This window comes from Trichosurus vulpecula, chromosome 2, assembly GCF_011100635.1.
Source record: "Trichosurus vulpecula isolate mTriVul1 chromosome 2, mTriVul1.pri, whole genome shotgun sequence".
NCBI lineage: Eukaryota > Metazoa > Chordata > Mammalia > Diprotodontia > Phalangeridae > Trichosurus > Trichosurus vulpecula.
Window position 1 is genome coordinate 375,749,997 of NC_050574.1, and position 24,579 is coordinate 375,774,575.

The window sequence follows — 24,579 nt, forward strand, 5'->3', positions numbered from 1 at the left end:
TTCTGGCTTCTGTCCTCTACTTTCCAGGACCTAATTGATTTTGTTATGTCCCTGTTTCTTTATTAAATACTCTGAAAGCTCTGTTTCAGAAATTCCCTCTATTTTCATGGATGTGGAAGTGGTGGGGTGGGGGGAGGACTGTTAGAGGAGGTTTTGGCCTTCTGGTAGGAGGCCAGCAGGTAGGAAGAAAAGAGACAGACAGACTTTTCTTTCTCCTCCAGTCTATTTCCTTCTGTCCCACCCCCTTTCCTCTTACACCAATAAAGTTGGGAGGGAGGAAGGAGAAAGGGGAGGGAGAGAGATTTGCTTTCACATTTCCCATTTATAAATGGGAGATGGCAAGGTTGGATTTGGAGGGCAGAGGTCAGCTTTAGTATGGGCTCCTTGTGAAATATTTCCAAATCACAAAATTAATCTTTTGTCTTAGTCTTCCTCTTTTCTCCCACATTTCTCCCATACTCCTGCTTCTTAACCACCACTCCTCTGATCCCCTCCCCTTCCTCCTCCTCCTTTTCATTTGTACTTTTCTCTAGTCTTTTCTATAGGGTCTCTAGCACGGCCCTTCCCTTCATCATCCTCCTCCTTCTTCTCCTCCTTTTTCTCCTTCTTTTCCTCCTTTTTCTCTTACTCTTTTCCCTCTCTTCTCACTTCTCTTTTCTCTTACAATTTCACTGAATGATTTCTCATAACTTATACTTTGTCATATATATGATATGCATAATGTTATGCATGCAGAGTTCTTTAACATTTCAAGAGCTCTTGGATGTCTTGGGGAAAATTACCAAAGTGGAAATATAGAAACTGTCATGTGACTCTGGGGAAGACGGAATGTCGAGGAAGAGAGATTCATTCGTCACCTGCCTCTCTACAACACCCCCCACCCATCTCTCTCCTTCTCCCCCTTCTTTTCACAGAGCAAGAGGGGACTGTCGGACTCCACAGGAAGGCAGGTCTGTAATAAACAAACATAGCTCATAAGCACGTGGAAGAAAAACAAACCTACACACAGTCCTCCTTTCCCAGCGGAATCTCCCAGGCAGGAGCGCCAAGAAAAGAGGAGAGCTGCTGATTTTGACCAGCACCCCTACTCACCCCGTCTCGGACTCTCATTCATTGGCTTTACCTACTCTTGCTACTGCTGCTAAGACTGCTCCTGCGGTTTGGAATTGCCTTTTATTCACCCGCCTAGGGTTTTGAGACAGTTTTCCCCCTTGGTTAAGGACTAAACAAATCCAATTTTCCTCTTCTCCATATTTTACCCCCTAATTTAAAAAAAGAAGAAAGGAAGAAGAAAGGTAGGAGAGGGGGAGACAGAGGGAAAGAGAGGGGGGAGAGAGAGAGAGAGAGAGAGAGAGAGAGAGAGAGAGAGAGAGAGAGAGAGAGCATTTGGTTGCTGATTGACACTAACAACTCCAGAGCATGGTTTCTTGTTGGGCTGCTACAGGGAGAAGAAGCCAGAGCGAGAATTTCCTATCTCAGTTTTTGCTCGATAAGAGTAAATTATCCAAGCCTCAAGAAATCAACTCTCTGGGCAAGAAGACCTCCTGAAGCCTCAGATACTGTTGCCAACGCCACAGCTGTGTCTCCAGCCTGCTTCTCCAGGCCTTTTTACAAGGCGATCTCTCTTCTTGATCCAGGGGTCTTTCACCTAACAGACTGAACTTCTAACCTGACAACGGCCCTTCAGTTTCCTTTCCCTCCAGTGCTGCTATCCCTTGCTTTTGTATCTCACATGCCTGAATTGGTCTATTCAGGAGAATTGATCTTGGTCTTCTTTCACCTCACTCACCCGCGGCCAAAAGGATCGACTTATTCCTGGCGAACCAGTCCACCATTGCTAGAAATCTAAACCCTTACGCGCTGTGGCTGCTGAGCACTGGAGATTTGGTGAGTGGGCCGCGTCTAATATAATATGCCCAAAGCAGTGGCACGATGAAGGAGAAGTCCAAGAATGCAGCCAAGACAAGGAGGGAAAAAGAAAATGGAGAATTTTATGAACTGGCCAAGTTGCTACCCCTTCCTTCGGCCATCACCTCTCAGCTAGACAAGGCATCCATCATTCGGCTCACCACCAGCTACCTAAAAATGCGAGCAGTCTTTCCAGAAGGTGAGATGTTCTTTGTCGTCCAGCTGTGGAGAGGAGAGAATGGCCAGCTTTACAAGGAGGTGGAGAGAACAGAGAACTGAGCGTGGGGGGGAGGGGGGGGGGAGCTCTGCTCAGACAGGGAATTGTTGCAGCTCTAGAGACCAGTTAGTGACTGGGGGTGGGGTATGGAAAGGGTGAGAAACAGCTATAGGAACCCTTCTCTGACCTGTGTTGTGGCTCCAGATGGCAGGATTACGGCAAGGAGATTGCTGCACGGAGGTTAGGGAGATGCGAGCGCTCGCGGGGCTTTCTCTCGATAAAGCCTGTAGAGAAAGTTGGGCTGGACAAAGAGAAAGAACGTGGTTGGGGTTGGGTGAAAAGGGAAAGTGGTGAGAGATGTGCAGGATGCTGAAGGAAAACCAAACAAACTAGGTTTACCTGGAACTGAAATCTAACTTCATAGGTTAGCAAAGCTATTTTTTCTTCTTCGCTTGTTTTCCTGCTTGCCTCTATTAAGTGGTCTCTCGGCAGGGAGCGGGAGAAAGAGAACTTATTACTGGCTTTAAAAACACGCATACACAAAACTAGCATATAGATATTTCAATTCCTGAGGCCCACCTCACAACTATAGGCGGGAGCGTGTTCTGGGCCTAGCCCCAGCAGCAGAGGATGAGACCTCACAGAAAACTAATACCAGAAGACTTAGCAAATGCATGAAAGGATGTGATGAGTAATTTTAGGATGGCCCCAGATACCTTGTCACTCAGACCTTTCCTTTCCTTCCCCCGTCTATAATTCGAAACAGATATAACATGGCAGCCACTGGCAGACTCTGAATGGGAATCAGGCATTCAATAAACATTTATTAAGAGCCTACTGTGTGTCAGGCACTGGGGTAAGCACCCGGAATACAAAGTAAAATTAAAAAAAAAAGTCCCTGATCTCAAGGAGCTCAGTCTAGTGGTAGAGACAACATAGCAACAAGTATGTACAATCAAGCTATGTAGAGGATAAATTGGAAGTGATCAAGAGGGAAGGCACTAGAATTAAGGAGATTGGGGAAAAGTTTCCTATAGGTGAGATTTTAGCTGGTGTTTGGAAGGGCTTGGAGAAGCAAGTCTGCAAAAACAGAAAAGAGTGAGGTTTTGGAAAAGAGAAAATGACAGGAGAGGCTAATTTTAATAGTTTCCTTCCGTATTCCTAATATAAAGTAAAAAGGAAATCTCTACTTTAAGCGCTGGACTGAATGTGGGAAATGATGGCTATGATACTGTCTAAAACAGATTTTTGTGCTATGATAACACACATACTGTCGCGTGACATTTCCCCACTCGTACACCTTCTTACAGCCGTTGCCCACTGCATAGATGTAGCCAAACAGATAAATAGGCGACGTTTCCTTGTGTCCCCTGCAAACGCAACCTCATCAGCCTGCCGCCAAGGACATGGACATGACCCCAGCAAGTTACCCCGACTAGACCTCGGTCTAAACGTTTTGGGCTGAAATATAGCTGACAGCTTTCTTTCTGAAATTATTTATCTGCCTTCCTGCTCCCTGGCTGGCTTTGCATATTTTTATATCCCACACGGGTCTCTCTGAACTCTCATGATGAGAGATTGCAGTCTGTGGGGGAGCACGGAAAGCAAGAAGTATCAGAGGGAAGGTTTCTGAGCGCAGAGCACCAGAGACCCCAAAACCAGCCCACCCTGACTCAGGCTGTGCGGGTGGTGCCCCGTGGGTAGGAAGAGCAGGTGCAACCACAAGAGACGTCCAACCTTAAGGTCTCTTCCCAGTCCAGAGACCCAAGTGGATTTTCCTTGGAAGCAGGTGGCTATAATTAGTTACATATTACATAACTTGATCTTCTGTGTGGAAGCTAATTAAGATCTGGCTTCTACCCCTCCCCCTCCTCTTCCCTCTACCCCCCCGCCCTTTATTTTCCCTTGTGTTTGGTCTCCTGTCTTGAAATTATTTTTATTAGCTTCCCCCAGGGGAATGGAGGAATTTCCTGGGGGAAAGAGGCTTCGATGAGAAGTTGGTGACTTTAAACTCAATGTGCATGGCAGGGGGAGGGAGGCACCCTGGATTACAAGGATGAGTGGATGGAAGAGAAGTATTACATTTAATCTGCAGGGGCACAGGAGGGAGAGACTGGGACTTCCGGGACCTCCAACCCAGAGTAGGGAGGGGAAAAGAGAAGGAGAAAAAGAAAATAAACCCCAAATTCTCGTAAAGGGTGGACGTGCTCAGGTCGGCCTGCGATATCAGAGAGTGTCAGATAGGTGTATGTGTCCTGGGCTGCGAATGGAAGGTGAGAGAGAGGAAACAGGCAGGAGCAGAAGCTACAGCGGTCTTCTGACACCTGCCGTCTCTCTGCTTTTTCCGCTCTTCACATCACAAGCGGGGAGCTTTAGGGAGCCCAGCTGAGCTGACTTAGGCTCTGATACCGGTAGAAAGAAAAATAGTGCTACCCTAATAGGGAAGATATTCTTGCTTGTCAGAGTGTTTGGACGAACTTCATCTCAGTATCTCTCTCTGTGCGTGTTTACTCTCTTTGGATTTAGTCCAAGTCTGTGTCTGTCTCGGTATCCTCCTCTCTAACTTTCCTTGAAATTACAAATTCAGTTATACTGATTACAATCAATTCTCTTGCTCGGCCTCTCAGCCCGGGCTTTACATATGCGCTATAGCAACCACACACTACTAGACTTTTCCACCGGGGGGTATTTCCACCCCAAGATTTCAAGTTGGAAAATTCCAGGGGAGTAATTTGTCACTTGACTTGTTCTTGAAATTGATGAACGAAATGAAATTAAAATCTGATTAATGTTATCGTAAGAGTTTCATGAAATAAGTGCCACATCCAGGTCTTTGTGCTGTGCCTGGACTCTCTGGGTAAACAGTCTTCAAATACCAACCGGACAAATCCGAAGTATTTCTGGGACTGGGAGGGCATAGAGAAAATTAAACCAAGATCAGATCAACTAAAAATAAAATAAAAAGAGATAGATTACCCTGATCTCTTCCCCTCACGAAGGTTAGTTGCTATTCGCAAAACTTGCTTGTAAAAACTTTTCTGAACACGATAGACAAGCAGGTTTTGGATTTCTTTTCCTACCTAAGAACCTTTGTTTCTTTTTCTCTTTCTTTTCTTCTAAGAAATGCGAAATGAATCATAAATATGCAACTTTAAAAATGATTTAAAAATAAACCCTATGGTTGTAGGCAAATTCAAATAGTTCTAAGGTTAGAATGAAAATTTTTTGGGAAAGATGTTTTCTATGGGATGTATTGTTGAGGGATTTTTCAGGAAAGTCTCATAGGAATTTGGAAAGGGATTAATAATTATTGGTGTTGATATCATTACTATTATTACCATCGCCTTTCCAACTTCTTATTTGAACTGGAGTCTCTTTCTTTGTGGGGGGAAAAAAGTAATTTAACCTTAAATTCCAATGGAGAAGTGGAATAGTAATCCCACCTTGTAGGGAAGCCTTTCCCAAGCTCTCTGTTGATTACTTCCTATTTATCCCGCATATAGTTTGCTGTACAAAGCTGTTTGCTTATTGTCTCTCCTCTTCCCACCCCCCACCCCCCACACACCCCTTAGTTTGAGAAGCGGAGAGCAGAAACTCTGTTTTGCCTTTCTTTGTATCCCCCAACCTGAGTACAGTGGCCGGCACTGTGCTTAATAAATGCTTATTTTACTGATTGGCTGACTGAGTAGTTAAAGTACACTGATAAATTCAGAATTTTCTGGAATTTCTCGGTGGTGAAGGAGTCCCTTTTATCTTCAGGAGGAGATGAATACAAAGTGGAGGTTTCCCGACCCCTGTTTCCACCTCCTCAGCCTGTGAATTTACCCCGCAGCCTGAGAACCAGTCTTGGATTTCTGTGTTCTTTCCTCTCCGCTGTCTTGAGCCCATTAAAGTGAGACAACAAGGTACTGGATCTAGGGAAGAGAAAAGACCGAGCTTTTTGTGTAAAAAGAGCTCACAAAGCAACCAGCTGAGTAGTGGTTGTGGCTCTGTAAAGAGCTAGTTATGGCACAAACGCACACGCGAGAGTAACACGCATCTGCGTAGATAGGGGCACAGATCAGTGAGCAGAAGTTCGTCTCAATAAAAGTATATAGGCGGGAGAACAAGTTAAGGGGAAGGAAGAAATTCTTAACCGCTAAAGAATGAAATATATTGGATTGACTTCTATTTGTATAGACTAGCCTGGGCTAGTAGGGTCGTAAAACTGGGCGCTGCACTTCCCTGATCCGGGACCGGATGACCCCTCTCTCACTCACTGGATAGTGGTGCGTCCTCAAATCCTGAATCCTCAGAGATCAAAATCGTATGTACATCCTTGGACTAAGAGAGTAGTAATCTCCGAAATTCATTGCTGCGTTCAAGCTTCGGTCAGGTCGGTTATTATTCTATGAATGCATGTTCTAATAAGGCGTTGAGCGCTGGCTAGAAACTGAGAAATACGGTTGGCTGTTCTTTCCACAGGTTTGAGAAGGGCTTCCATTCCCGCTCCTTACATTTCCCCAGAATCAGACAGAGAAGCAAAGTCTAGGACGGAAAGGCAAGCACAGAGCGAGACAGACCAGACACAATCAGAAAAGCTTAAAGATACGTTCACATAGAGACGTTAAAAAATTGTATATCGTTCATTTCCATAGACTGTGGTTATTCATATGCCTTGCACAAAGTAGAGGTATCATAAATTGAATCGAATTTGTTATTATCAATATTTTAGTTGGAATGCCTTTTGTTGAGGGGGGGTGTCCGTCAAAAGCAGAATATAATGGAGTTGGGGTACTGTTTCCCCGGAAGGCCAGCAGCCACCTCTTGATTTTCCTGCTCTCCTCCAAAAAAACCCCAAACATTTTTTTTTATCCTCCTTTGGTACCTGAGCAGCAGTCCTAAACATTAAGTAGCATTTCCCCCCTAAATTTGAGGATGGAAAGGAGCAGTGTGAGTGATGGGAAAGGATTGTATTTAGGAAGCCTCAATTATGAAAAAAATTACTTGCAAGCTGCTTAATGGGGGGGGGGAGCTCCACATTGTTTTAACTTTTACAGCTGAGATCTAACGTTATAGTAGGAGAAACAGGATTGCTATAGCAGTTAGAGGTAAGCATTAGAACAACTAAGAAAGTTTGGGATTTTGTATTGGGAGGGAGGAGACTAGCAAGATTAAAGAACATTTTAGCACCAGGTCCTATCTTCAGATATTGACCTCCTTGGGTTGATTTAGGGAAGAGCGTTCTTCCTCATAAACCACTTCTTTCAGTCTTCTAGCTATAGATTGGGGGAGGGGGGACGGCTTGAAGAATGTGCTCTAGTTGAAGGTGAGGTTGAAGAATTCTCTCAGACTTTGTTCCAAGCAACGCTCAGTTGAGCACAAGGATTTTGGGAATTATTGGGCAGAAAGTTTGGGGACTAAGCCAATACTTTTAGAATCACAAAATAATATGATTTTCAAGATAAAAATGGGTTTTAATGATAGCCCAGCTAGAGGAAGACTGAGGCAAAGAACGAAGGAATTTTTAAAAATTTTGTTTAGTTCTTAATATGTATCTAACACAGTGCTTATGTATAAAATTGGGCTATAACCAGTACAAAACTAAAGATAGTTCCTACCCTCAGATAGCTGGAGATGTCCTACATAGGGTAGGTGTGGCCAGGAAACAGTACTTTGGTCCTGGAAGTTCTGGGGTTGGTGAATGGGGCCACAGAGGAGCAGACTGACATACCCTTCTAAGAACCTGCAGACTGATTCGATAATGCTTCCAAGATAGGAGGTGGGGGAAGTGGGGGAGTGTGCAGCAATTTTAAAACTTGGTGGAGAAGGGTGGTTTTCTGGAAAAATAAAAAGGTGAGGGAGGAGGGAGAGAAATGAAGCATATAGCAGCAGCCTAAAACAGCGGCCAGGTGAGGGGATTGTCAATGTGGATGAGTGGGGAAAGGCAGAAGTTCTGAAAAGGTTAAAACCTCTAGAGCATACTTTGCGATCCTGTAACTGGCCAGACTGTAGCGAAGCCTGGTCTTTAGCTGGATGGCGTGGGGAGAAGAAGCCTGTCCTGGGAAGGTTAAAAAGCTAGTTAGCAGAGCCAGAACTAAAATCCAGCTCTCCTGACTCCAAAGGACCAGTGCTGTCCAAGCTACAGCGCTACCTTTCACGTTTTTATGCTGGAGTATTCTCTGCCTTCCTACTGGCCTTGTCAGCTAGTATACGCGGAGGAATCTAGGGGAAAGAGAAAAGGGAGACAAAGAAAAGAGGTTTAGTATCTCTACCTAGGCGAGGATGAGTCAAAATTAAAGGATATCAGGTAAACACCCACAAACAACCTTATTTTTCAGTACTCCGACCTTTGAGGAATAAGCTTTTGGGGTTGTATAATTTCTGGTTAAGTTATTAATGCATTCACTTTCATTCCTTCTTTAATGTTCTGCATCCAGGGACTGCCTAAAGAGCTTTCTCCTATTGTACCCATAGAGAGTTCTAATGGAAAAGGCCATTTTACTTGTCAGTACAGAGCACTGATACCCTTATGATTCTATCCTTCGATCTCTAAGTCTTGCACCTCTCTCCTCTCCCAATCCCTCTAGGGAACCCACTGGGTCACTCACTGGGGACATCACTGCTTATTGTATTCAGCCTTTCTGCCGGGACGTTTATTACCAAAGAGCCCAAAGACAGAAAGTTTCTTGTTTTCTACATCCCCATTCCTGAATCTAAGGAGGAAGGAGGATTCGGGTGGAGAGAGAAAATAACAACAACACCAGCATATAGAGGTTACAATCCAACCACAGTGTAGGGTTATCGCCACAACACAGCGCCGCACCCCCATCCCGCCCCCAAAACCGGGTCTTTGAGATCTGTTCGTGTTGATTTTTTTCTTTAAATGTTCAAGGCCCGAAACTTAAAGAAGCAGAAAGGGGAAATCCCTTAGAACTCAGGTTGTCCACCTTAGGAATACAGAGCCTCCGTTTGCCAGGCCTTGTTTTGTTTTTAACTTTTGTTCAAAGCCGAGAATTTGGAACTAAGTCCAGAGGAAGGAAATTACTTTAAACAGGGTACTAACTAGACTACAGTATCGTTCGGTCAGCGCGCAATTCCCGAAGCCACAACCTGGAGGAGATGCCCTTTGATTCTGTTGCTTTCTGTGGATCCAGAGAAATCCTCTCGGATAGACGTAGTCCGTAAAAGTAGCACCTCTTTCCCAGGCAAGCCTACTGCAAACCTCGTATTCGTCACTTGCCAACCTGCAAAGTTGCCTGGTTCCCTGGATCTCTAGTCTGTGTTTTTTTTTTTTTTTGAATAATAAATGACATGGGGGGAGGGGGGGCACACAAGGTTTTTTCCTTCTGTAATAGAAACAAACAGGATTAAGGCACAGTCCCCGAAAAAGTGAAAGTTTAGTGAGAGGGGGGAAAGTCCATGTGTTGGGGGCAGGGTGGAGGAGGGTAATTGGGGCATTAACCAGGACTTTATAAGTATGCCATTACACAGGGACATTTATTGGAGACACGGGGCACAGGAATGGGACTGTATATGAAGAAAGAAATCCAACCCTAAGTATCCCAAGGCCTCTGTGAACTTCCTTTCCTCTCTATTTCACTCCTTTTTAGAAAGGCTATGGCTCTGAGTTTAGATTATTGGGCAATGTCTGAAAGAGGATAGAGAGGGAAACTAAGACAATAGGAAAGAAAGAAGGAAGAAAAGAAGGAAGAAGGGAAAGGAATACTTTCAAACATTTCAGAAAGAAGTGAACCATGGAGCATACAGCCCCAGCCATGCACCCTAAACTGTCAGAAAAAAAGAAAAAAAACCCTGAGGCCTTTTATGTTTCCCAGAAAAGCTTAGAATAATCTGTAGCTTCCCAGTCAGGATGGCTTCTTTTTCTTTTTTCCATTCTGTTTTCAACACCAGATCCAAAGCTAAGATTACTCCACATTCCCTTCCCTGTCCTGTGGCTGAATCTCATTTCAACTTAACACCTGTTCATCAGAAGGCTTTGAAATGTATTGGAGATGGCAAAGTAGGTGGGATGTTCTAGTCAAAATTATTTCTTTAGCTCTTTGTATGCTCACAGGGTTGATAAAGTACAGATATTGTTGTGTAGTGGATAGCTTTTTGAACCTGCAATCAGGAACACCTACATTTATATCCTACTCCTGACACTAGCCCAGTGCTCCTGGATTTAGTTAACTTTTCTGAACTTCAGTTTCCTCTACTATTAGTAATACTGGACTCACTTCACATGATTGCTTTGAGGTCTAAATGAGATAGTATATTCAAAGTAATATCAGTTGTTTTCCTATAGCAGTCATCTGGTTATAAGTGCAGGAAACTTCTTTTCTCTGATGTCTGCATAACTGCCAGGTTTGTCTCTAGGCAGGAAGGACTCCCAATAACTAAAAGGTTTCAAAAGATTTTCCGTAGAGGAGCTCATCAAATTGAGTAGACCAAAATAACTGGCTCAGTTTGGAGATCAAAAACTTAGTGATGGTGTCCTCCTAGTAGCACAAGAGAGAACGCTGATGCTATATAGCAGGCTTTAGAGGAAAACAAAAGGAATAAACAGATGGTACTTTTATTTGGGAGCTTAGGGCTCACTTGCCAGTCAACTGGCTATGTACATAAAGAGAAAATATCTGAGCTAAAAACACGCAAGAAATCTTGTTGGATCTGAGATCTTAAGAAAGAAATGAAGGCAAGAGAGAAAACCAAGGCTGTCAGAAGGAGAAGAAGAAAATTCTGTTTGTATAGGCTATTACTAAGCCCAACATGTGATTTTGGGGGTGATTTCTCTTCCTGTAACCCCCTGCACTTCTGCAGATTTCACAGTGTATTTGGTTTAATAATCACAGATGGGGAAGGAACTAGCTAAAACACCTGCAAATTCAGCAATTCAGGAGTGCCTTGAGGCAGAACTGAGGGAGTGGGGGAGTGGAGGTAAAGGAAGTCTGAGGCATCCCAGCTCTATCTTCCCGGAGCTTCCTGGTTACTGAATTGTGTTGTGGACTCTGCTTCTCCACTGCAGCCTGTAACCATGCTCCAGAATGGTTGAATACTCCCATTTTCATCTTTTCATCCACTGTGGGAGAGAGACAGGGAAAATACCTCCAATGATATAACCAGGACTACATACACAACAGACATTTTCCTTCCTTTTACTCCAAATGAATACTATGAAAAGAGGTGGGCTCTTTTGGGGTCAGAGCTGCAGAAAGCAGTCTGGAGATCTGGATTTGGATAAGGGGAGCTTTTTGAAAATATGATCAAATTATATTACTCAATGTAATTCAACAATTATTTCATAAAAGGCTAGTGAGGCAAAGTGGTATAATGGAGAGAGAGCAAGTCTTGAAGTCGGGATGATCTGGATTCAAAGGAAATCTTAGACATAGACTGGACAAGTAGTTAACCTCTATGTGCCTCCAGACAGCTCTCTAAGACTGTACATTATAAAGCAATTATCAATCTGTCAGAGGGAGGTTTATCACCACAAAGATGCTACCAATGAAATTATATGTTGAGACAAAAACAGTAACAAAAGAAAAACGTATAAGGTACTCCACTAAGCATTGGAACACAAAGATAAAAACCAGAAATAGTATAAATAAATAAGTAAATAAATGCAAGGTAGTTTGAGGACTGAGAGAGAAATGACAATAGTGAGATGAGGAAAGGCTTCCCTAAGAATGTGGCACGTCAGCTGAGCCTTAAAGGAAACCCTTCAGACAGGCACAGGTGAGGACAGAATTCCATGTGTGGGCAAAACCTATGCAAAGGCATAGAGGTATCAAATGAGATATGGAATAGAAAGTTTAGGTATCAGCAAGTTGATCGATTTGTCTGAAAAGGAGAGTTCCTAAAGGGGAAAACTGAAATCAATGTGGAAATGTAGTCTGTAATCAGACTGTGAAGGGCTTTCAGTGACAAACTGAAGAATTTGTATTTTGTTCTATTTTAATCTAAAGAGAGATATGGAGATTTTTAAAAGGGGAGTGATATAGTCAGACCTCAGGTTCAGAAAGATCATTTTGGCAGCTGTATGGAGGGGAGATGGAAAAGGGAGACTTTGGAAGCCGGGAAACATAACCTGGTGCCAACCTGCCTTTCTAGCTTCATTACTTCCTCTCCAGAACTCTGCAATCCAGCCTTCTTTCTAGCCCTCAAATAGGAAACTCTACCACCTCAGGGCCTTTGTGCCCACTCCATTATTCCTGGAATGCACTTCTTTCTCACCTCTGCCTCATAGAATTCCCCTCTTCTTTTAAAATGAAATGCAAACACCATCTTCTACCTTAAGCCTTTCCTGATGCTCAAAACTGCTATCAACTTTCCTTCCAAACTACTCTGTATTTAACCACCTCGTAGTTTTTAAATATTTATTCTCTGTAGAGTATATGTATTTGTTGACTTCTGCATTAGCATATAAGCCCCTTTGCTTGTGGCTTGTTAATTGATTGAGAGGAAGCTATTGCCATAGTCTAGGACTCTAGGGGTATTGAAATTCTGAACTCTGGTAGCGACTGTGTAAGTGGAGGGAGAGAAGAGGGTGGACAAGGTATGCTGTGGAAGTAGAGACTTGGCAGCTGATTGGATATGGGGTAAGGGAAAGTGAAAAGAAACCACAGAAAATCACCTTTCAATAGCATTTTAAGGTTTCCAAAGGGTTTTTTCTCACAATACCTTGAGGTTGATAATGTATTATTATATCCATTTAACAGGTGTGGAAACTGCATCTCAGAAGTCCCCCCTTGTGCAAACCCAGGCCAAATGACTTGCTGATGGTCATTTAAATTTGAGTAAACAACTTCCTTTGTCTTCCATTTCAACTAGCTTTATTAGTGTTTGGTGTCTGATTAAGTCATAGTCATTACACATTCTTTGATCTAGAACTTTGCAAAATTTTCTTGTTAATTCTAACTCAGACTTTCTTTTTTAATTTTTAAAATTTTTATTTTTGTTACATTTTGAATTCTAAGCTGTCTCCTTCTCTCCCTCCCAACCCCACACTAGAGAATGCCAACATTTGACACATGTATGTGAAACCATAAAATAAATACTCCCGTGTATCAGTTCTTCCTCTGGAGGTGGAGAGTATCTTCCTTCATATGTCTTTTTTTTTTAAATGTATTTATTTATTTATTTTTACTTTTCACCATTCACTACCATAAGATTTTGAGTTCCAAATTTTCTCCCAATTCCTCTCCTTCCCCTACCCCAAGACAATGTTTAGTCTGATACAGGCTCTATATATACATTCATATTATATGTATTTTTCAACTAGTCATATAGTAAAGAAGAATTAGAACCAATGGGAGAAACCATGAGAAATAAGAAACAAAAAACACACCAAAAAAAGAGCAAACAGTATACCTTGATCTGCATTCAGACTCCATAGTTCCTTTTCTCGATGTGGACAGCATTTTCCATCCTGAGTCTTCTGGAGTTGTCTTAGATCCTTGCATTGCTAAGCAGAGATAAGTCTATCAAAGTTAGTCATCCCACAGTGTTACTGTTACTGTGTAAAATGTTCTCCTGGTTCTTCTCACTTCACTTAGCATCAGTTTGTGTCTTTCTAGGTTTTTCTGAAGTCTGCCTGCTCATCATTTTGTACTTCATGTGCCTTTTGTAGTTTATTTCAGTTTATATAATACTAGCAGTTATTCTTCCAACAATATTCCTGTTACCGTATACAGTTCTCTTGGTTTTGCTCGTTTGTTCATTTCACTCTTCATTATTTTATGAAAGTCTTTCCATGTTTTTCTGAAGTCAACCAGCTCATCATTTCTTACAGCACAATAGTATCCTATCACAATCACATACCATAACTTGTTTAGCCATTCCCCAAATAATGGGCATCACCTCAATTTCCAGATCTTTGCTACCACAAAGAAAGCTGCTATAAACATTTTAGAACATATAGATTCTTTTCCTTTTTCTCTGATCACCTTGGGAAACAGACCTAAGAGTAGAATTGCTGGGACAAAGGCTTTTATAACTCTTTGGGTATAATTTCATATTGCTCTCCAAAGTGTTTGGATCAGTTCCCAGTTCCACCAACAGTATATTAGTGTCCCAATTTTTCCATATCCCCTGCAACATTTGCTATTTTCCCCTTCTATCATTTTAGATAATCTTGATAGGTATGAGATGGTATCTCAAAGCTGTTTTAATTTGAATTTCTCTAATCAAGGCCTCATAATTTTTAAGACACTGGAAAGAAGCCCTACTTTACCTCTTTTTACACACTAAGCCGTAAAAGAAATTTCATCTTGTTTCCGGAGTTTCATTTTCAACAGGAAGAGGGAGCTGTCAGTAAAATTTTGGAAGGAAAAAGGCATTTTATAGATAGCAAGGGTGACTGAGAAAAGTCTCCTTTAAGAATACAATAGGGGGCAGCTGGGTGGAGCAGTGAGTAGAGCACCGGCCCTGAAGTCAGGAGGACCTGAGTTCAAATGAGGCCTCAGACTCTTGACACACTTACTAGCTGTGTGACCTTGGGCAAGTCACTTAACCCCAATTGCCCTGCCTTCCCCCTGCAAAAAGAAACAAATGAACAAACAAACAAAAGAATACAATGGGAAGGAGTAATGATATGGAGGAATCACCAGTTTCTAAACGCTGGAATTACTAAGGTCATGGAACCTCATTCAGAGAAGGGAGACAGACCATTTAAGAGCTGGAAAAAGCAAAAGAATGTCCTCTTCCTTCTGTTATCCAGGAGAGATACGAAGTAATGACAGAAAGATGGCAATAATTCAGGAAGAAGGTTAAATCTATAAGCTCCCTTTACCTCAAGAAAGCAATTCAAACAAAGGTACTGAACTGTGTGTAGGTTTTACCTGGGACTGCTAACCTGGCTCATGACCTAATATGGAAGGTCATTGGCACCTAACTTACTTGTAATGAAGCAGAGACTGGTGTTAAATATTTCAAAATGTTTCTTTCACAACAAGATTACATAATTACATTCTTTCTCTTTTTCTTTCTCTCTCATTCTCTGTGTCTGTCTCTGTCTCTCTGTTTCTGTCTCTCTGTCTGTCTCTCTTTCCCCCTCCCCTCTCTCTCACATATAAACATAAATAGATTTGTCCATCCCCTAAAAGAAAATGGTGAGCCCTCTCAGAGGATTACTGATTTAAAATATAAATGTAAAAAATGAGAGAAGAAGAATGGACAGGAGTTTATGTTAATCCATTTGATGCTCAGGACAGATGAGACTGTAAGGGACATGGTTTGTTCCTCCATGGAGTGTGTGTGTGTGTGTGTGTGTGTGTGTGTGTGTGTGTGTGTGTGAAGGAAAGGATGGAGAAGAGGCTCCCTCTAACCCCTACTCTGCCACTGGAAAGTAAAAGGGAAAGGTTCAGAAAGGGGGTAAGAAGGCAATGATTGTAGGAGGTGGTGAAATCTATGTGTGTGTTGACTATTTGAGGTCTATGTTGGGTGATTAATGACTATAGGATGGTGGTAGTGAAGAAAAAGAAAAAAAAGATGACGGAGATAATCCTCCAACATTGTGCATGATCCTGGAAGCTAGGGATGGGCAGACCTGCCAGTAGATTTGTAACTTGTCCAGGGGCTATGGGGTGAACATAAAAAGCATGTTGTGGAAATAAATGCTCGCAGAAAAGTGTGCAGTCATTTAAAAATTCTATGACATATATACACAATGCAACATACATGTGTGCATATGTGTAACATGTACATCTATATAGGTCTATGTGCATATATGTAACATATATCTACATATGTAATATATGTCTATAGGTCTGTGCATGCATATATGACACATATCTATATATGCCAATATATGTATATGTCTTATGTATGCAATATAGCTACATATACAACATGCATATGTGTATATGTTTGTGCAACATACATCTATATATGCAATGTAGACATATCATTGTGCATATATATGCAATATGTATGTATGTCTATTTGTGTGTATGCAGAATATGTCTATATACACAACATGTGTGTGTGCAACAGGGATATATAGATATGCAACATATGTGTCTCTGGGTCTAGGTATGCAACATATATCTAGATAGGCAACATGTATGTATATATATGCATGTGTGCGTATATATAGATGTAAAATATCTATATTCTATCAATGTGGGAGAGAGCAAGCAATGACTTTAGAATCAGAAGATCCCAGTTCAATTCACGTGTCTGCTATTTACTATTGTTGTGACCTTAAGCACCTCTTAGGCTGAGGTTTTTCTCATCTATAAATTGAAGGGTCTGGACTAGATGACATCTAGAATCCCTTTCAGCCATAAATCAATGATCCTTTTACTCAGTAGGTAGTGCCCTGCTCTCCCCTGTCCCCAACACAAGGGTTAGTGCCCAGTGGAATTTAATCTAGGAAACAGACCCGTGTGAAAGGGAAAGAATTCACCAGGGGACAAAAACCAATGTAAATTCCAATCAGTTCTCTTTGGAAAGACATTGGAGAGCACAGGGAAATACAAATAATTTATGGTAGAAAATAAGCCCACTTTCACCTGGAGTATCCTGATAATTGGGACAAAGGTGTGGGTTAAGCTTTTTTTTTCTTTGTGCCTGCATTTTTCATATAATGTCTCCATTTTCCATTTCACTTGCAATGTATAGAAACAACTCTTTAAAAACAGCTCAGGCTCTGGTATTAAATGTAATAGGAATCCTGATGATGGCAGATTTAACTGAAAGTAAACTTTAGTTAATAATTTGAAGGAGAAGCACACACCATTTCACAGTAAAGAATTCAGTGACAGTTTTCATTCCAAGGGTGATTGGCTACCTCAGTCTTGGTTTGATGAAGTCTTCTGGGAACCATTATGGAAAGTCTTCAGAATTCATGGAAGGATGTTATTGGAATTTTTTTAAAAAGATAATTAATAATGTAAAAGAACAGGACATATACAAGAGAATACAAGAAAACTCGAAACATAAAGTGATTCCACTTTCTCTCCTTTCCGTTTTTTGACATTTGTATTACAATACCATATTCTCAAAAGAGAATTCCCATCCACAATGGAGACCCAGAGGCCATTTATTTGTTACAGGTATTACAGTGCCCAGTTGTTTATCATCTTTCCCAGAAACTGCAAATCTTAAGGTTCAGGAAAGGATAAGAGAATAGGAGAAGGATTGAGAGGAGGGAAGTGGGACCCAAATTTAATAGACTTTATATTTCATTTTTCATACCATATTCTCTTAATGACTAGTTGACTCTAGGCAAGTCCTGGGGTATTTAAGTCCTAGCTTTTTCCATTTTTCTGTCAAATAAAGTTCATGCCAGCTGGCCCCCAGCCCACAGGGGTGCTACAATGATTAATGGTCTGCTAATTGCAGGTGGAGGAATAAAACGTCAAGAGACTCTAATCAGACGGGCCAACAGGAGGCACTAGTACTCAATGATTAGCAGTATAGCTCTAATTATGACTTGCAATAATTAGGAAGGAGATATCATTTCCTAAGGCTATCCATTTGCCTGCCAGCCCTATGTGATAGGCAAGAAGGAGGCATAATCCAAAGGTCTTTAGCAATGAATAACTATTAGGGATCTTTGATTTTTTAAAATCCTACTGAATACTAACCAATTGGCCCACTAGGATTGTGGAGAGTGGGGAAGAAGGGGTTGATAGCTCCCTAATTCCTAAACCTTAGGATTATCATTTCCAGGGACATTATATGTTCATTTCTATTAGCTTCAATATGACAACACTAAAAAGGAGTAGAAGGAAGTATCATCTTAATTGAAGAGTTGCTAAATTCCAAAATGCCGGAGGCCTCCTGTAATCTTCTTCTGGTTTTCAGACTACTGAATCAGCTGCCACATTCAGATGCTGAAGTCTGGGAAAGGTTTCCAAACAGTCCCTTTATTTAGTTCAACCCATCAGCAAGAAAATCAGCTTACAGACAAGAGGGCAACTCCAAGGTGCTTTGGGCCAGACTGCTGGAAAGTTATTCCTGATTCTTCCTGGCCACATCCAGAAAGGATACTCACAAACAGGAGTTCTGGTATCCCCCTACAAAAGCCCCTCATCCAAATTGAGGAAATAGCCCAGATCATTCAAACCAACATTTCATCTCACTGAAAAACAAAATTTTAAAAAGCAAAATCCCACATTGGTTTGAATTTAACCCAAACTAAGCCAAACTAAATTATGCTCCTTTTTTTAAAAAAAAAAAATCTGGTTAAGTGCCTAAATATTCCTATTTGCTGAACAGCATCCAGATTTTTTTTTTGTTTCAACCCCTGGCGAGCTTGCCTCTTACTTACTCATGGCAGTAGGGCCTCTTCAAAACTTCCCCTTAATCCTCTGAGTTATTAAATGCAGGATGCCTGAGAGACACTCTCCTCTCCAGGGAAAGAAAATGGTCCAGTAATTGTATAGAGAATTTAATAGGAACTTAGCACAGTGCCTGGCACATAGTAGGCACTTAATAAAATTTTATTGATCAATTGATTGAGTTTTGGGGAAGGCTGAGAGAATAGGGGTGAAGCAATAAAAAGAAGCAGGCCCAAACTTCACCTGATCTGGTGCCTGTCCCGGCTCACTGAACCCTCAACTGTTTTCCAACTTAAAAGTGGCTCCATAAAAGAATTTTTTTTGAATCAGGAGAAATCTACACATCCACTCTGGGACACACTAGGGTACAAGCAGCTAGGTGGTACAGTTGATAGAGCACCAGGCTTGGAGTCAGGAAGATCTAGGTTCAAATCCAGCCTCAGATGCTTACTAGCTGTGTGACCTTGGGTAACTCATTTAGCCCCTATTTACCCAACAGAGGCAGAGGAGGAAAAAATGGCAAACTACTCCAGTATCTTTGTTAATAAAACCCTATGGACTGTGGGGTCACATACAGTCACACAGAACTTAACAACAATGGGTTCTTAGAGAGTAATAGTTTTCTTTTTTTTCTTTTCTTTTTTTTTTTTTTTTGAGGCAGCTAAGGTGGTTCAGTGGATAGAGCTCTGGGCCTGAAGTCAGGAAGATCTAAGTTCAAATCCAGTCTCAACACTTACTAGCTGTGTGACCCTGGGCAAGTCACTTAACCTGTGCCTTAATCCACTGGAGAAGGAAATGGCAAACCACTCCAGCATCTTTGCTAAGAAAGGCGGTATTGGCATGCTATGGTCCACAGGGTCACTGAGCAACAATAAGGGAAGGGAAGTAAGTTGGATCTGCAGTAATATATCTAGGGTGGGGATCCAGAGAAAATGCAGTTGAGGAGGCCTTTATCTAGAACACACAAGCTCATTCCTCTCCCCAATCAAGCCCTGAAAGACCTTTCAATTTTGATTCCTTCAGCCCAATCGACGTGCCCTAATTTTCAACATACATTCTGCTTGAAACAACTCTCCTTCTTTCTTCTTCTGGAAGAAGGGGTATGGATGGGTGGTGATGCACAGTTTCTGGAAGCAGAGTAGGCTTGGCAGCAAGCTTGAACCTGAGACAAGGATTTGGGGAATGGGCTCTCTCTTCCTTGACGGATAACCAAAATGCCCGAGGAAACCATCCAGGCCACAAACTTTTCTGCTGCTGCGCTTTCACTCTGGCCAGATGCCGGACTGCTACAATGGCCTATCTTGCCTCACTCTTGTTTAATAACTGTGATTTGCACATGCTCAGTTGAGGACAATGGAGGACATGTCCTTAATCAAGACCTTTATATCAGGTCAGGAGTCACCAGCCCTGCACTTAGCCTCCCCATCTCAGTTGCTTGGGGTTTGCAACTTCGTCTTGTTTTCAAGAGCTGATATTTGAAACTCTGACTTCTCTCTTGGGGCTGTTCAAAGAAAAACCCAAAGTTCTCTATAAGGCTGCTGACTCTTGGCAATTGGGGAAAGAGAAAGGGTAGCTATGTAGGATTAGCATAAAGCAAAAAAAAAATGCATTTTTCTGGTGAGCTTTTTGCAAGTGAGGGGACCTTTTGGAGATCCAAAGGGGAAGAATAGAGTTTTGCTTCTAGTAAATTAGATAATGGCAGTGGTTAGGGTAGTCCTATGTTATTAGATACTGGTCAGAAATATTAGCTGACTGATGATTCCTTATTCCATTCACCCTTTCTCTTCCTCCTTTTCCGCTGACTTCATCTGTCATTCGTCTCTTCCTTTCTCCCCATCTCTTCCTCCCCTTTCTCCCTCCTCCTCCCCTTTTTTCTCTCTCCCTCCCCCTCCATCTCTCCTCCCTTTTCTTCCTTCCGTCTCCACTCCCCTCACCCACAAACCCAGTGTAAGTTCATAGGTTCTGACTTAAGATTCTCCAATGTTCCCCATGTTTTGGTAGTATTCCTTGAAAACTCCCTTTTTTATTTCCAAGTTCTCTACCCACTTCTGCCATCTATCCGCATCCCCTACTGCCACATCCTTGGCTAGTGCAGAAAGTGGCCATTATCTTTGACCGAGGGTTGAACCGTTGGGCAGACCAACCCGCGGACAAGTTACCAAAAGTATAGGCATTAGTCCTGGTCCTAGTAGTAGTAAGAGGGAGGCGTGTGAGAGTTATGTTGGCCGGTGTGGCCGCGAAATCCTTTGCCCCCAAACAGTGAGTTTCTGGCAAGGAAGTCAACATCAGTGGGCAATCGTTTCCTCAGAGTGGCTCTGAGATGGAAAACTGAAATATAAAGTTGGTACTGTGTCCAAGAAGACAGGGTTCCTGTTGATGACAGGGGAGTTCAGAAGGGAATCTAACTGGGAAAGAAAAGTCCACTTTTAATTCCTGGAAAATGATTTCCGGAAAGAGTGCTGGGCGTTTGCCGCCTAGGATTTTTCCTTCTTTGAAAAAATCAAAGTCCCAAGCAGGAAAAGTGAGAGAGTGGGGAAGAGGGAAGTGAACTATTTTAGGAAATATTTAGTGTCAAATACCTCCCCCCACCCCTCAGCCCCCACCATGAAACAACAATTTCAGATCTGTGAAAAAGTCTGCTAGGGATCGATGGGCTGCTTTCCCTGGTTCTGATAATGGTGGGCGAAGCTAGAGAGCGGAGGAAAAACGGAGATGTGGCATGGCAGACTCACTATCCACCATCTCCACCCAAAATTAAATGCAATAGAATATACTTTAATTCTTTCTCTTTTCTTTTTAGTTTGGCCTAGGGGTGGGAACCGGGGCCCTAGGAAAACGACCACCCAAATGGTGTGGGAAGCAGCCTCTGGAGGCCAGCTGTCTCCATTCAGATTGTTTCATTTCAGATTTAGAAACCTGGGGTGGATCTGTTTGTGGCTCAGGGACTCACTTCCTGTGCTTCAATATAAAGACTGGTGGGATTTTGGAAACGTGCATGTGTAGTCTTGGGCTTCTTCACGATCTGAATTTTACTTTTCCTTTCCCCGATTTTCAGGTTTGGGAGACGCCTGGGGACAGCCGAGTCAGATCGGACCTCTGGACAATGTGGCTAAAGAACTGGGATCTCACTTGCTGCAGGTAGAATTCGCTTGCACCTGGCATGGGAGGCGCTGTTTGGGTGAAGGGTGTGAATGTTAGTTTTCAATGAGTTATGTATGAATCGTCTCCACCCAACGTGTTTGCCTGTGTCTGAGGATTTCAAATGCAGCATCTTCCAGCAGCAGTACTCTACCTGAGAGAGCCCCAGGGTGCAAGCTGCTCTGTAAGGCCATCAGCTTCCATCTGCTTTGGGAAGCAATCAAGCTGCCATTTTTTTTTTATTTTGAGCTTAACAGATAGATAGATAGATAGACAGATAGATAGACAGACAGACAAAGAGAAACTTTTCTATATACAAAGTAGGACAGAAAAAGGAGGTTGCAAGGAAACCACTAATCTGTATTTCTTACCATTTGCTTTTATGTATATGACAAATTCAACATGTTATTTTCAATGCTATCTTACCAGTGTTTCCCACTGACCTTCCTTCTGTTCTTTGTATTTCTAAAATGCTTCAATGACCTTCCTTTCTTACTTTTCTTTCTTTTTTTTATTTTGTTAACCCTATCACTATTCCTCCTCCACCCTCCCAGTTTCCCCTTTAAAAAAAGGAAAGAAAAACAACACTTTTGTATCAAATATGCAAAGTCAAATCCCTATATTGTCCATGCCATGAAAATGTTATGTGTCATTCTGCACCATGAATTCTTCACATCTCAGTTAGGAAGGTGGGTAGCATGTTTATTTCGATTACCAGACATCCTGGTCACTGCATTGATGAAAGTCCTTAAGTCTTTCTTAGTTGTTTTGTTTTTATTTGCAATGTTGTTATTATTGTAAAAATTGCTCTCCAGGTTCTGCTCACTTCACTCTACATCAATTATTACAAGTCTTACCAGACTGGTCTTGAAACTGTTCCTTCAGATATGAATAAACATTTTTCAAAAGAATCAACAACCACATAAACAAATGCTCTAACTCACTAGTAATTAGAGAAATGCACATCAAAACAACTCTAAGATTCCGCCTCACACTTACCAGACTGGCAAAGGTGACTGAAGATGGTAAATTTTGGAGAGACGCTTAGGCCCTGTTGTTGGAGCTGTAAATTGGTCCTGTCACTCTGGAATGCAATTTGGAACCGTGCCCCAAAATTTACTAAACTGGGCATACCTTTTGACCCATTGATATCACTACTAGGTCTATACCTCCAAAAGATCAAATAAAAGAGGACAAGAGGACAAAAAATTTATAGCAGCTCTTTTCATACTAGTCTAAAACAGAAAACTAGGGGGGTACTTTCCTATAGGTGAATGTCTAAATAAATTGTGGTCTATGACTATAATGGAATATATAACAAAATGGACAGTTTTACTGAAAACTGGAAAAACTTCTATGAAATAATGCATAGTGAAGTGAGCAGAGAGAATAATTTAGACCATGGCAATATTACAGAGAAAACTGTCTTTGAAAGACTTTATTGACAAAAAGGTAATGGACTTAAGAATACAGAATAAGACAGAATAAGAATACAGAATTAGACAGGTGGGGGTTTGTTTTGTTGGACTATGCATATATTATGAGGGTTTTATTTTTAATTTCTAATTATTCAATTGAGGGGGCAGTGAGAGGGAGAAACAATAAATACTTCAAAAAATAAATACTTTAAAAAACTCTTTAATAATTTCATCAGTGTAGAGAACTCCCAGGTGAGGAAAGCCCTTCCACCAATGCAGGGCTACATCTTCTCCGTAATTTACAGTCTTAGCCTGAAACACTGAGAGTTTAAATAACTTGCCCAGGGTCCTATGGCCAGTCTGTCAAAATCATATCTTCTTGGCTCCAAGGTCAGTTCTCTCTCTACTATGTCACTACTATCTTACTATGAAATAATATTCTATTACATTTATGTCCCATAATTTGTTCAACTATTCTGCCAATGATGGGCACCTTCTTAGTTCTTTGCTGCTACAAATAAAGGCATGTATATGTATGTATGTACATATGTATACATATCGGTCAGTCAATAAACATTTATTGTCTACCAAGTGCCGAGTGTTGTGCTAAGCTCCAGGTATGCAAATAAAAGAAAAGAAAGCCAGTTCCTGCCCTCAAAGAGCCTACAATCTACACACAAAAGGAAACAGAAAAGGGGAGAAGATATATGCCCATGAATATGTATGTATATGTATACCTACATACATTCGGGTTCTTTTTCTCTTTGACCTCTTTGAGGTACTGGCCTAATTCAGTATAGTTCCAAATTGCTTACCAGAATGTTTTAACCAGCCATTATAGTGAAGGGCTTGCAGCAATGTCATATGAAGGGGCTAGTGGCACTTCAAGTTGGCAGGGACTTCCTCTGTGAGGGTCAGACCAAGTACACTTGTGCTTGTACTTGTACTAAGCCCAGTACACTTAAACCCAGACACACACTGCCTTCCAAGGTAGAAACATTTATGGTATTAGAATAAACCATTAGTGGTGTTCCACAATTAGGTACTGAAACTTAAAAAGTGTACAGTGAGTATGCACATGTAGGAGAGGGGGCAGGAAGGGACGTGGAGCTACAAAAATAATAACCACAACAATAATAGCCACAAGAACCGATATTTCTATAACTCTGAGGTTGACATCATCTCATATATGCCTTTCAACAACCCTTGAAGCTAAGTACTGCAAGCCCTTTCATTTTACAGAAGAAAAAAACAGGCTTAGAGAGGATTCTGTAAAGGATTCATGATTCTTTATGACCCTGGAATTTTTGAGGTAGTGATTATCTATTAAACCCAGTCATTTTACAAATTAAGAAACCAGATTCAGATTAATAATGTAACAACTCACATTTCTTCAGGCCTTCAAGTGTTTGCAAAGTGCTTTCTTCACAAAACCCTGGTGAGCTATATAGTACACAAATTATTCACCCCATTTTCAGAGGCTGTTCTTAAAGGTTAATGTGCCCAAGGTCACAGAGATAACAAATCTAAGATTCAATCCCAGGGTTTATTTGCTTTGTTTTAATGCAGCCTTCTCCCACTGCTGATGTCTGACAGAACCAATATGTTGCGATAATTTTTTTGTTTGACG

General features: G+C 41.6%; 1 protein-coding gene across 1 annotated transcript in view; it reads left to right on the forward strand.

Annotated features, from left to right (window-relative positions):
- The first annotated feature begins 1,932 nt into the window (after positions 1–1,932).
- The window catches only part of SIM2 (SIM bHLH transcription factor 2), a 90,705-nt gene continuing 68,058 nt past the window's right edge, over positions 1,933–24,579 (forward strand). Inside the window, exons 1-2 of the mRNA XM_036747800.1 lie at positions 1,933–2,107; positions 21,449–21,531. Of these exons, the coding sequence (XP_036603695.1) occupies positions 1,933–2,107; positions 21,449–21,531 (258 nt within the window). The remainder of the gene's footprint in view (positions 2,108–21,448; positions 21,532–24,579) is intronic.